The sequence below is a fragment of the Molossus molossus genome, unplaced genomic scaffold (assembly GCF_014108415.1).
Source record: "Molossus molossus isolate mMolMol1 unplaced genomic scaffold, mMolMol1.p scaffold_m16_p_17, whole genome shotgun sequence".
NCBI lineage: Eukaryota > Metazoa > Chordata > Mammalia > Chiroptera > Molossidae > Molossus > Molossus molossus.
This window is the reverse complement of record NW_023425352.1, coordinates 9,076,154-9,089,340: the sequence shown is the minus strand read 5'-3', so window position 1 is coordinate 9,089,340 and position 13,187 is coordinate 9,076,154. Positions and strand designations below refer to the sequence as shown.

Here is a 13,187-nt window from a genome sequence, read left to right as displayed (position 1 = left end):
CGGAGAGTCCCGGGTTCGGTTCCTGCTAAGGGCACGTGCCTCAGTTGCAGCTTGTCCCCCAGCCGGTTGGAGTCCTGTGGGTGGCAACCACTTGATGTGTCTCTCTCACATCAATGCTTCTCTCTCTCTCTTCCCCCCTCTCTCCCTCCTGCTCTATCTGAAGATAAATGCAAAAATGTCCTCTGTTGAGGATAAAAAAAATACAGTGTCCTCGGGTGAGGATAAAAAAAATAAAAAAGATTGAGAAACGTGGACATTGAAGAACCTAGTTGGGGCAATGAAGCTGGCCCTGGGCACAGTGCAAGTTTTTTCTCCAGCTCTGGGGCAAAACCAGATCAACTAGGGGCAACTGGTAGAGAAAAAAATGCACCTTCCTTCTTCCTGTGGCACCCCGCCCCCACACCCTCTTTGGGATGGGTAGGGGTTGTGTGTGTTGCTGGAAAACAGTGGAGATGTTGAGGGTGTTCAGGGGATTCTCAGGAGTCCTGGGCTGGGGATCTAGCACCACCCGTTACTTAGTTGTGTGACCTTAGTCAAGTCAGTCTCTCCCAGCCTATTTACTCAACTGTAAAACAAGGGCAATAATTGTACCTATTATCCTCAGGGTTTGGTTGAGGATCAGTAACAGAAAAGATGTAAAAGCTTTAAAACAGTGCAGGTAGGTCCATTGAAGTGCTCAGTTTGGGCCATTAACACCCAGCCAGCCTATTTCCTCTGTTGCCTTCCCCTCCAGGACCATGTAACCAGATCATGGCTTTCTTCCGCCCATGTGACTTTACAGCTCATTTTGCTCAGCTGACCTGGCTGGTTTCAGTAACCTTCAAAAGTTCATCTCCTCTTCCAGGAAGCCTTTCCTGATGCCTATAGCTGGGTAAAGTGCCCCTCCTCACCTTAGTGTTCCCCTTATGTCCCGGAAATACATTTACTGTACCACAGTATTTAACACACCTGTTATCCTGTTGGTTCTACCCTCAAATTTCACCAATCCAGCCCATCTGACCTCTCTGCTCCCCTCTTTGGACCCTTCTGATTTAGTCTTAACAAAGTAGTTAAGAACAAGCTGATGTAACTCAGAACAAGCTGATGTAACTCTTCTCAAAACCTTCCTGATAGTATAGAACCCAGTCTTTAGTGTGCCCCTAAGGCACTCTGGTCTCATTACCATTCTTCAAGTCTTCATCTCCACAAAAACGCTCTTACCTCAGGGCCTCTGCCTAGAACTTTATTGTCCCCCTAACTCCCTCACTTTATACCTTATTTCATTGGATCCTCATCAAAACCCTAGGATAGGTACAATTATTGCTCTTTTTACAGATGAGAAAACAGACCCGGAGAGACTGTTTCTCCCCGACAACCCTATCCAGAACACCTGTGATTCTCTGCTCCAGCTCCTTGCTCCACTTTACTTTCCTTCCAAACAGTCTGTATTTTTATTGTTTTTGTGTTTCCCCCTCCAGAATAAAATGCATGAAGGAATAGGTTTGTCTTTTTTGGTTTACTCTTGTGCCTCCAAAACAGCACCTGGTACATGGAAGGCACTCACGGGTTCACTGAAATAATGAGTAAATGCGTTCCCTTCTCTCTTGCCCTCTAAACTGAGTCCCTTGGGTGTGCAGCCAACTATCTTTTTGGGCCCTGAGTTAAACATTCAATAATGTTTGTTGATATAGTTAGAAGGAGAACGGGAGCCCCACAACATAAGCTGAGCCAACAATTAATTGGTATTAAAAATGCAAATATTTTAAAATATGTTTATTTTTTTAATTATATACTTTACATTGAGCATTTCAGAAAATATAATTACAATGATGTCAAAATGCAATCCCTGGATTCAATAAATATCCTCTATAATTACCTTTAATCAATATTTAGAAATGTATGCTAAATGTATGCTGACACTAAGTCAGCTAACAAATAAAATAAGTAAAATAACTACAGAAACTACAAATCTCAGGGATGAGGAACATGCATGATCAGTTAAGTCACTTTGCCACTGTGTTCTTTTAAAAAACATGATTCACATTGTTTCAAATATATCTCTACTCCTAGAGTTAGAATGCTGATGCTAAAAATGTAAAACTAAAGAAAAATCAGATTAATACAAAGAAATTCATGAACATTTCAGGATCCTTGATCAGAGGCTTTTGCTACTTGTACGACACTGATGTACACACAGGTTCAGGTAAGGCTAAGAAGAGTGTTTCCCATTGAAGACATGATCAAAGACACAGGTGAACTAGGCAGTCCATAAACTAGTCATCAAGAAGTTACCAATAAAGAACTCATGTTAGTAACTAATTATGTTTAAAAAGCCTTAGCCCAATGTTACAAAAACAAAACATTTAGAGTAATATTTATGAATGCAAGCATAATTGATTTTTTGCCTACTATATATAATCATCTTTGAAATGCTACAAGTGAGCTCCAACTGTGGTTCTTCTGAGAAGCTACAGGTGCACATGGGATGATCTACTGATTTACCTTCTCAAAGTATTCTTTGGAAGCAGTAGGATGTGGCTTGATCTGAAAACACAAACATTTAATTAGGGAACTGATTTTAAGACAGCAGTTTCAAAAGTAAGTTGAAAGTTCTCAATTTTTACCCTAAAGTTCTTTAACTTTTTCAAGGCTGGCCTGTTTCCTTTAAAATACATGGATGAAAGTTACATTAAGAGCCTGCCCAAGCCCTGGTCCCACATCCCAGCAGCTTCACTCATTCGCACATCATCTGCAGCCTTGCTCTAAGGGTGGGCTCCTGTTGTGGATATTCCAGGCTAGCAGCCCCTGAGGCAGTGAGGACCTGAGAGATCCTCTGTTGGGGTCCCAGAGCTTTTGGAAAAGAAACCTACTGTAGGAGAATCCGGGGTCCAGTTTGCTGGGCAGACTTCTCCATGGGCTTCCACAAACTGGAATGCCTTCACCAGGCGGAGGGTCTCTTCCACGCTTCGGCCCACTGGGAGATCATTGACACTCAAATGCTTGATGACTCCATTGGGGTCAATTATGAAGAGACCTCTGCATCAGAATTTGTCCTCATTAGTATCTAAACAGCACCAGACCTAGAAAGAATCTAACTTCTACCCTATTCTGTCTTTAATTCTCCTTAATAAAGCATTTATTAAGGGCTATCATATGCTTAAAAATGAAGTTTTCATGGTTAGGCAGGACTGGACCAGGCCACCATGGAAAACAGGCAATATGGTCACATTTACAAATGTGACCTGAATGTTACACATTATCTAAAAGTTACAGAGAGCAGAGACTTATTAGTGATTTAGCAAGTATTCTTTGGGCTTCTGTGTCAACTCTTGGCAAGAAACCATAAGCAAATGGGAAGGGACAGAGATGTACTTTATCTATACTCAGTAAATACTTACGAAATGAGTAAATTCTTGGGTAAAGAGGGAGAAATCCCACAGGAAAACCTTTGCAGAAAGAATTAAGTCTATGCAGAGCAGAAATCTAAAGGAAGAACGCACCTGAAACCTATATAATATTTTTAAAAATTTTTAGAATAGTCTTTTCTTTACTGAATTTATTAATGTAACATTGGTTAACAAAATTAGATAGGTTTCAGGTGTACAATTCTATAATACATCATCTGTAAATTGTATTGTGTGTTCACCATCCCAAGTCAAGTCTCTTTTGATCACCATTTATCCCCCTTTTAAAACCTATATAACTTTATTTACCAATGTCACCCAATAAATTCAATAAAAATTTAAAAACAAACAAAGGACAAACCCACGCCCAGCACTCTTTATCATTTGGCAGCTATGTAATGAAATGACCTGCCCTGTGGTCTGTGCTCCTCTTGTGTTGGTGTCACTATGACACATGCAGGTATGTTTAAGGCACAGGTTTTAAGTCTATCTTAAAAGGGTGTGGCATTCCAAGTGTCAATCATTGTGGGAAAGCTAAGTTAGAGAAAACTCACAAGGTAGAGAGGTGCTTCTCCCTCCCTGGGCCTGGCCCTTGGCGGTCTAGGCTGAGGCTCAGCAGCTCCTGCTGCATGCTCCTGGAGAGGTGAGCCACCCTGGAGTCCACAGGGTAGGTGCAGACACAGAGCTGAGATGGAGCAGGGCCCACGGACTCCAGAAAGAAAGCCCCATCGTACAAGCCAGACTTGGCTCCTATCCCATGTCAATCCTGACAGTGACATCAGTAGGGAGGTAACTGCAAAATTAGCAAGACCTAACAGGGAAGGATCCTGGGAGGAAAAGCCAGCATTCTCTTTCTTCTCCCCTTGCCAACTCTGTCAAAGCTAGGCTTTTGTTTACTAAAGGAAGACAATAATTTCCTTGGAGTAAAAAAGGCCCAAGCTCCAAGGTGGCTCCCAGAGCTAAAATTCCAGGTGTAACACAAGGAGAAAGCAGGCCAGAGGTCAGCTACCAGACAGGGCGGGTGAGTGGGTTCAAGCTGGCCCCCAGCAAAACTATGAGCCTCATCGAAGTGGGGTCCTCACTTCCTTCCTGGAGGTCAATTTCTACCCAACCCCTCCTTCACTAAGCAGCCATGAAAGATGCCAGTTTTGCCCAGCCAATGTGGCTCAGTGGACTGAGCATCGTCCCATGAACTGAGAGGTCCCAGTTCAATTCCCAGTCAGGGCAAATGCCAGAGTTGTAGGCTTCATCCCTGGTGGGGTTGTGCAGGAGGCAGCTGGTTGACGTTTCTCTCTCTCATCAATGTTTCTATCTCTCTCTCCCTTCCTCACTCTCTAGAAAAATCAATAGAAACATATTAAAAAAAAAAAAGATGTCAATTCTAAGGTAAGTTCTCATCCCTCCCAGAAAGGTTGTGTTTGAATGCGGGACTATTATGGACAGAAAGAAAGCTTAAATACTCAAAGAAATAAAGGTCTAACCACAGAATGAAAGAGGAGAGAAATGACATTCTGAGACCAGTCATAACATCTACGAGGACCTATGCTAAAAATGTGAGCTGCCTCCCCTTTCTTAGTCTTCACAACTAACCTGGGAGGTACACTGTCATTTTAGTTATAAAAAAACTGGGACTCAAAAAGGTTAAATAACTTGCCCAAAGTCATACAGTTATTTAGGAGCTGGAGCTAAAAACAAAAATATACACACAAAAATACTCTATTTTCGATTCCAGGGCTTTATGAAATCTTACCTGTTCCAGGATGCTGACCCCTACCCTGCTAGTCCCCCTTCTCCAAAGATGCCAGGAATGTGCCCCCCATGAAAATGGCCCCCAGACAGGAAGAGCGGAGCAGTGTGACCATCAAGACACGATGTCCTTCTTCAGAAAGAGACACAGGGTGGTGCAGGGCGCAAATACGTCCAGGCCGTTTCTGAAAGACTGCCAACCCTTGAAGGAGGCATTCATCAGCACTTATTAAAAGCTAAAATCAAGGATTTTTGGTTTTCAAAATGCTTTACCAAGGTCTCTACAAATGTCTCTATAAATTCCTTAAGAAGTGGGATGATGCTAAACATAAAAACAATTTTAAGTTCATAAGGAACAGGATCTTACCTTAGTGCAATACCAGCACCTTCTAACAGCACGCCGTAGTCTCGGGAAATCTGTTTAGTCAAATCTGACAACAGTGTGATGTTCATGTGGCCCAAACCGCCATTCTAATAAAAATGGAAATATGACCGGTTATCTGTGTGCTTCACAACATTCTGGGCCAGGTAACACGAGGTCTGAGACCAACAATACCAGCACTAGGTAGCAGTAACTGAGCACCAACAATGGGCTAAGCACTGCTCTCAGCTCCATGAACTCACTCCCTCTTCTCAACTACCCTGGAGTAGATACTATTATCACCATGTTTTTATAAATGAGGAAACCGAGGCACACAGTTTAAGTACTTGTTCCAGGCCACAGCTAGAAAGGGACAGAGGCAGGATATAAACCCCAACTAATACTATAGACCTTTTTTTCCCTAATCCTTTCTTTTATATTGATTTGAGAAAGAGAGAGAGAGAGAAACATCGTTTGTTGCTACACTTATCTATGCACTCTTTGGTTGCTTCTTGTATGTGTCCTGACCGGGGATCAAACCTACAACTTTGGCATATCGGGACGATACTCTCACAACTGAGATACCCACCCAGGGCTCTTTTTATAATTCTTAAACTATTTAGTTGAAGATTAATTTCTGAAGCATAGAAATGGAAGAGTATCAGAAAAACTGAATAATTTGATATCGATAGTCCAGCAGCTTAGACATTTTGATTCTCCTGTACAAGTTTTTAGGCAAAAATGCTGATTATGCAGAACACTGAAATCAGAGCACTAATTACCATCCCACAAGCCATGCAGGGCACATGGGATCTACAAGGTACTGGCGAGAGTGGGGGCAACAGATCCAGCTGCACCTCCCCACCCAGTCTGCTCTCCCTTACTGTTTGGACCTTGGAAAGTACAAGTGTAGGGGAAGTAGATATGCATGCAATGCAATGTCAAGGAAGATACAGACACAACTTAACAAAATTTGCCAGTAGGTGAACACCTACAAATAGCCCATCTCAGACTAGTCATGCCTGAACAACTTCCAGGTTAGTCTTTGACAAGATCTTTTTTAAAAAATCCTCGCCCGAGGATATTTTTCCACTTATTTTCAGATACAGTAGGAAGGAGGGAGGAAGAGAGGAAGAGAGAAACATCAATGTGAAAGATACACATCGACTGGCAGCCTCCCGCAAGACCTCAACCCAAGCCGGGAACAAACTGTAACCAAGGTACGTGCACTTGACCGGAATTGAACCCAAGACTCACTGGTCCGCGGGCCAAAGCTCCAACCGCTGAGCCAAACTGGCCAGAGCTGATAGGATCTTTTAAAGCCAGGAGAGCAAAGGCAGGGAGAATGAAGTCTGTACCTTCCTCGGTGTGTTGATCCAGGCAAGATGGCTGAAGTGGGAATCCACAGACACTGCAACAACTTCACAGTTCACATCATGAAACTCATTGGCTTTGTCACTAAAAGCAACAATTTCTGTAGGACACACAAAGGTGCTAGAGAAAAAGGGCAGGAATTCTCATTAGAGAATTTTTAAAAAAGGATTTAAAATCTGAACAACAGACAATCTAAAAACTAATTTGCTTAACAGTGAAAAAGGCAAAATGGCTAACCATCCTGACTGGACTAACCTTTCTAGTTAAGAACCATATCTAAAAATGGGGTGGGGTGGGAGGTAGTCTAAGAATAAAGAACAATTTTATTTAAATAAAGTAGCTTTACCCTGGCTGGGTAGCTCAGTTGGTTAGAAGCATCATCCTGATACATCAAGGTTGCAGGTTCAATCCCCAGTCAGGGCACATACAAAAATCAACCAATGAATTCATAAATAAGTGGAACAACAAATCAATGTTTTTCTCTCTCTCAAATCAGTCAATCAACAAAGTAGCTTTATAAGAAAACTCATTTTGCCTGGCCGGTGTTGCTCAGTAGTTGAGCATCAACCCACGCACCAGGAGGTCTCTGGTTCAATTCCCAGTCAGGGCAAGTGCCCAGACTGTGGGCTGGATCCCCGGTGGGGGGAACAGGGGAGGCAGCCAATCAATGTTCTCTCTCACTGATGTTTCTATCTCTCTCTCCCTCTCCCTTCCTCTCTCTCTCAAATCAATAGAAAAAATAAGAAAACTAATTTATTATCTTTACTTTTCTCATTTTCTTCTAGACCAGTAAAAACTTCCTCATAGACTGGCTTGCAGGAACCACCATTCTAGAGTACATAAAACAGCCTTACTAAAATCCTACTATTTTAAAAATAATGCCACTCCATCCTCTCAACTTGTCACTTCTAAATTAGCTACAGCTGTAAGCTGTATCGACAAGGCCATCAGTGATAAAGGCTCAGAAAGCACCCTTCCCTGGACAAGAAGCTTAACTAGAGACAGGCAACGCCAGCGTGCAAGCAGGGATCTTTGCTTGCCCTCAGAATGACATTAAAGCATCACAGGAATAACACTTACAAATCCAAAGGATAGAAGAAGAGCACCAAGTATTTCCCCTTGAAGTCATCAAGGCTCAGTTCTTTGAACTCTCCACCGACAACGGCTGTACCCTTAAAATAGGGTGCGTGTTGGGTGACGGCAGGAGCATGATACGAGGAACCTGGAAACCACAGGCAGAGAGAGCTGGTCATTTGCTAAAACAAGTGCCTATTTGATCGTATTTAAACCTCACACAACAACTAGTAATATAAATTAACTAAAAGATTCAGTTCAATTGTACATCTTAGGTAAAATATTCTTCTCTCCCACAGTGCTAGATTGTGCACAAATTCAACAGAAAGTGGTATGGGAAGTAAAAAGATGGCTGAAGACAGTAGGGATGGAATTCAGGAAGACAGAGAAGACTGGATACGGATCCTAAATATGGTTCAGATTTTGCCAAGTCCAGACAAGGCAAATGACCTGGAAAGAGGAAGAGGGCGGGTATGGAGAATAGCCCATCACACAGTGTGATCAGGACAGAGAAGGTAGGTGTGTGTGGAAGGAAGAAGGGTGGTGGATAAAGAATGGCTGTAGGCCATGCTGTGAGGGCCCTTAAATATCAGGGTGATAAGTGTGTGTTTAAAAGAAGAGATAAAGAAGTCATTGGAGCCCTGGCCGGTTTGGCTCAGCGGTTAGAGCGTCGGCCTGCGGTCCTGAGAGACCCGGGTTCGGTTCCCGCTAAGGGCGCGTACCTCGGTTGCAGTTTGTCCCCGGCCCTGGTTGGTCGTGCGGGTGGCAGCCACTCGATGTGTCCCTTCACATCGATGTTTCTCTCTCTCTCTCTCTGTTCCTCTCTCTCCCTCCCACTCTACCTGAACAAAAAAAAAAAAAAAAAAAAAAAGAAGTCACTGGAGCCCTGGCTGGTTTGGCTCAGTGGTTGGAGCATCGGCCTGCGGATCAGAGTCCTGAGTTCGGTTCCTGCTAGGGGCACATACCAAAAAAAAAAAAAGTCACTGGAGGTTTTCAAGTTGGAGTCGAAAGATGAGCAGGCTGTTCTTAGGAAGATTAGTCTGTCAGGGGAAGGTAAGGGGAACACTAGGAGGGGAGACTGATGTTAGGAGGAGATTTCAGTTATCTGAGTGAGAAGCATGGAGGGGAAGGGTGTGGCAGAAAGACCAGGAAGAAAGGAAAGAATTCAAGAGATGTGTCAGAACTCAAGAGGACTTGCTTCTATTCTATCTGGGAAGGAACAAAGGAGATCAGGAGACAAAGGAGATCACGTGTCACGTGTCTGGCCCTCAGAGACAAGAGGAACTGTTGGGAGTGGGAGTTTGGGACAGGTAACAAAGACAGTTTTAAATCTGTGGCATCACATCACCACTAGAAAATGTTTAATGCTCCAGGGTGGTACAATTGTAAAACTTTTTAGAACATTTCACCTGTATACAAAGGCTTTGCTAAAGTATATCCCCCAAACCATTATAAGCTTTTTAAAAGGTGAGCCAAATTTAAAGGAGGCATTTTCAAATACCACTCATTATCTGAGGCTAATCTCAGCAAAGCCCATATTCTACAAAGTGGAGTATAACTCTCAAGAAATAGCCATGCTTCACTCAGATCATGGCGTCAGTGGTCTAAAGGGCCAGATGGAGCCAGCACATAGGTTTGCATTGAAAAGCCTCACTTCCCAACAGGCTGCCTGCCTTGCCCACTTACCTTACACCCCTTCAGGCCACCAAAGGCATCTGAGTCATTTCTTCCCCACCCCTCCCCAATGTTCCTCAACAGAGGATGAGAACCTCTTGTAACCAATGAAGAAATAGGACACAAGGGCAGTTTGCCTATAACTTTCAACTCTGGTGCACATTAGAATCACTTGGTGAGATGTGAAAAAAATACCGATGTCCTGGTCTCAATCCAGAGGTTGACTTAATTTGTCTTGGGTAGGACTGGGTCAGGGGTGTTTTTAAAAGCTCTCCAGGTGATACCTTGGACGGTCTCGCTCAGTGGTTGGAGCGTCGGCCCACGGACCAGAGTCCCGGGTTGGTTCCCGCTGAAGGCATGTGCCTCGGTTGCAGTTTGGCCCTGGCCCCGGTTGGGGTCATGTGGGTGGCAACCACTCGATGTGTCTCTTTCACATCAATGTTTCTCTCTCTCTTCCTCCCTCTCTCCCTTCCGCTCTGTCTAAAGATGAATGCAAAAATGTCCTTGGGTGAGGATAAATAAATAAATAAATAAAAGCTCCCCAGGTGAATCTAATGTATAGCCAGGTTCAGAGGCCCTGCCCAGAGATGATGACTCATGTTTCCATTACCTGGGTCAAAACCAGGCATAACACTTACTAGTGCTAAAGGCACATTTTGCTTGATTGGCAGCAGACCACAATACATTTGTCAAGCATGTTCTTCGAGAAGCAGCAGGCCTAAGGGCTGCAGAGGCGGAGCTGCCCCAAGAAACGGTGCTCACATGTCGGGCAACCTGGTAAGAGAAACACTTTATATTAGAAAGTAGTCCTGGAATGGTGGCTAAAGGCTGGCCCTGCCAAAAGGGCATAAGCCAATGGTGGCCTCAGTTGTCTTATTCCTATGAACCAATTACCAAACCCAACACTCTAAGAGCATGGATTGGGTCTCCATGTTCTTTTTTAAAAAGTAAATGTTTTTATTGATTTTAAAGAGAGAAGAAAGGAGAGGGAGAGAAACATAGATGTGAGAAACACTGATCAGCTGCCTCCTGCACACTCCCCTACTGGGGATTGAGCCTGAAACCCCTGGCATGTGCTCCCCAGGGAATGGAACCAGTGACCTTTTGGTACATGGGAGGACGCTCAACCAACTGAGCCACACCATCCAGGGCTGGGTCTCCACGTTCTTAACATTCCCTCCTGCTTCCTTCTCCTTGAAAACTGCAAGAGATGTTGGTCAAAGGGTACAAAGTTGCAGTTATGTAGGATGAAGAAGTCTAGAGAATATATAGTATGATGGCTATACTGAATAATATTGTACCGCCCTGGCCGGTTTGGCTCAGCAGTTAGAGTGTCGGCCCGCTGACCAGAGAGGCCCGGGTTCGGTTCCCGCTAAGGACATGTACCTTGGTTGCAGTTTGTCCCTGGCCCTGGTTGGGGTCATGTGGGTGGCAATCATTCAGTGTGTCTCTCTCTTCCTCCCACTCTCCCTCCTTCTCTATCTGAATATAAATGCAAAAATGTCCTCGGGTAAGGATAAAAATATATATATTGTACTGAACACTGGGAATATGCCAGCAGAGCAGATTTCGGGTGCACTTATTACTACACAAAAACATTACTACGTGAAGGGAGATGTTAATTAGTTTGACTGTAGCGATCATTTAAGTATACGTATATCAAATAATCATGTTGTACATCTTAAACATATGTAATTTTTACTTAAATATATAAATTAAACAAAAAAAGACGGCAAGGGGCAGGGGAATTATAAGTCCATAAAGAAGCAGTGCTCTTAAAAGCAACAGAGTTTTCAAAAACCAAGGGGACTTGGCAAGGCCCCATGTACTTAGCCTTTCTGCCAGAATGATATGCTGAGACAGTCTACCATGTCAAGGTTTCCCTTAGAAAAGACAAGGCCCTTCCAGCCCACAAACAAACCAAGTTCAGCCTCCAGGAGAGTTTGGACAGAGCTCAAGGGAAATGTTTGCTCAATTTGAATGCTCAGCATGACTCAGGAAGAAGAGCCTGCGTTGAACCCCGCCATGAGAAAGGGGAGGGTGGGTAGCAAGAGAATAGTAGGCGTTGCCAGGAGAAAAGCATAGGGGCAGGCATGGGGGTGAGAGGAGAAAGATCTCTTTTGAATTTTAGCTCCTTGGTTTCCATTCAGCAGTGGATGGATGCTCACTGCCACGCCTTGAGATAGGCATCATTCTTTCTATCTTAAGGAAAGTGAACTGAGCCCTGGCCGGTTTGGCTCAGCAGTCAGAGCGTTGGCCTGCAGTCCAGAGAGACCTGGGTACGTTCCCGCTAAGGGCACGTACCTCGGTGGCAGTTTGGCTCCATCCCTGGTTGGGTTGTGCAGGAGGCAGCCATTCGATGTGCCCCTTTCACATTGATGTTTCTCTCTCTCTCTCTCACTCCCTCCCTCCCACTCTATCGGAACAAAAACTGAAAAAATGTCCTAGGTGAGGATAAAAAAAAAAAAAGTGAACTGACATTCGGAAAAGCGAAGTCACTTTCCAAGGTCACAGAATCTGTTACAGAACTGGGACCTGGAGCAAGTCATCCGCCTCCAGGTCCGGGACCTTGTCCTCAGGTGGAGCGAAGAATGGGGACAAGGGACTCCGAGCGAGCAGGGATTAGGGGAAAGGACCACGGGGCGAGGGGGGTTCTACGCAGGCGCATGGAGCCTTTCCTAGAGGAGGCCCCTGGGTCCGTTACCAGCTGACATCCTTCGAGAAGAGCGAAAGCCCCCAGACGGCAAAGGAGTGGGATTTTTGTCTGGGATGCACGTTCTCGGAGCCACCAGTGTCTCCGCACTAGTTCCCAGCTGGCAGCCACTCACCGTAGCCCGGAGCAACCTTCCCACCGCGGCCGCCATCTTCAGTGCACGCGGGAACGGCAGGGAGGACCCAGAAGCAAATGAGGCGGGGCCTTAGGGGGCGGGCCGGAAAGGGCGGGGTCACCCCGTGCCGGGGCGGGGCCTGAGCTGGAGCCGGGGCGGAGCCTGAGCTGGATACGGGGCGGAGCCTGAGCTGGAGCCGGGGCGGGCAAGTGCAGCGGCTTTGCCATCTTTTGGGGATTCTCTGCGTTTACAGTTCTCTGTTGGGTTCCTCAGCCCCTACAGTACGGGGAAAATTGATATTATGGCTTCTCCGTAGCTGAATACTTGGGAAAGCAACACTTTGTCTCTAATTGTCGCCCCACCCTAAAAAAGACTATTAATTCGGGTGGGGAGCTAGATATTTATTTCTACATTTGTTACTGATTTTTTTGTTAACCTGTGTGGATTAGTGTTTATGCCTGTTCTTTAGAAGGATCTCTGTGCTGTTTTGGCTTGATATGGAATTAATTGCCATGCCATTGTAGTCTGTTAATAAGCTACGTGGGTCAGACGCGTCGTTTCGGTGTCCTGAAAACCTTTGGGATGGTGTATGGGCTTCCATTTTGGCCTCTCTTCTCAAAATTGGGAGAATTGGGACAAATTTAAAATTTGCTTTCTGTTTTTTAGTAAAATTAAGTCCTCAGTGGTGAGCACTGTACTCGGAGCAAGCTCATTAAACAGATAAAAATCTCACAGTGGCCTTGCGGT

The 13,187-nt window shown here is 44.7% G+C and overlaps 1 protein-coding gene across 2 annotated transcripts; it reads right to left on the bottom strand.

Moving 5' to 3' along the window:
* Positions 1-1,785: 1,785 nt before the first annotated feature.
* Positions 1,786-12,496, bottom strand: PRDX3 (peroxiredoxin 3). 2 transcript variants are annotated; one of them, XM_036265001.1, is made up of 7 exons: positions 12,441-12,496; positions 10,251-10,386; positions 7,945-8,086; positions 6,849-6,984; positions 5,497-5,600; positions 2,850-3,015; positions 1,786-2,523 (listed from the first exon to the last, which is right to left on the bottom strand). In XM_036265001.1, exons 1-7 carry the CDS (start codon positions 12,474-12,476, stop codon positions 2,470-2,472), a joined length of 774 nt encoding a protein of 257 aa, XP_036120894.1. In that variant the 5' UTR covers positions 12,477-12,496; the 3' UTR covers positions 1,786-2,469. The 2 variants fall into 2 exon arrangements, with proteins under 2 accessions (XP_036120894.1, XP_036120895.1); XM_036265002.1 differs by lacking the exon at positions 12,441-12,496 and adding an exon at positions 10,714-10,815.
* Between the last annotated feature and the right edge of the window lie 691 nt (positions 12,497-13,187).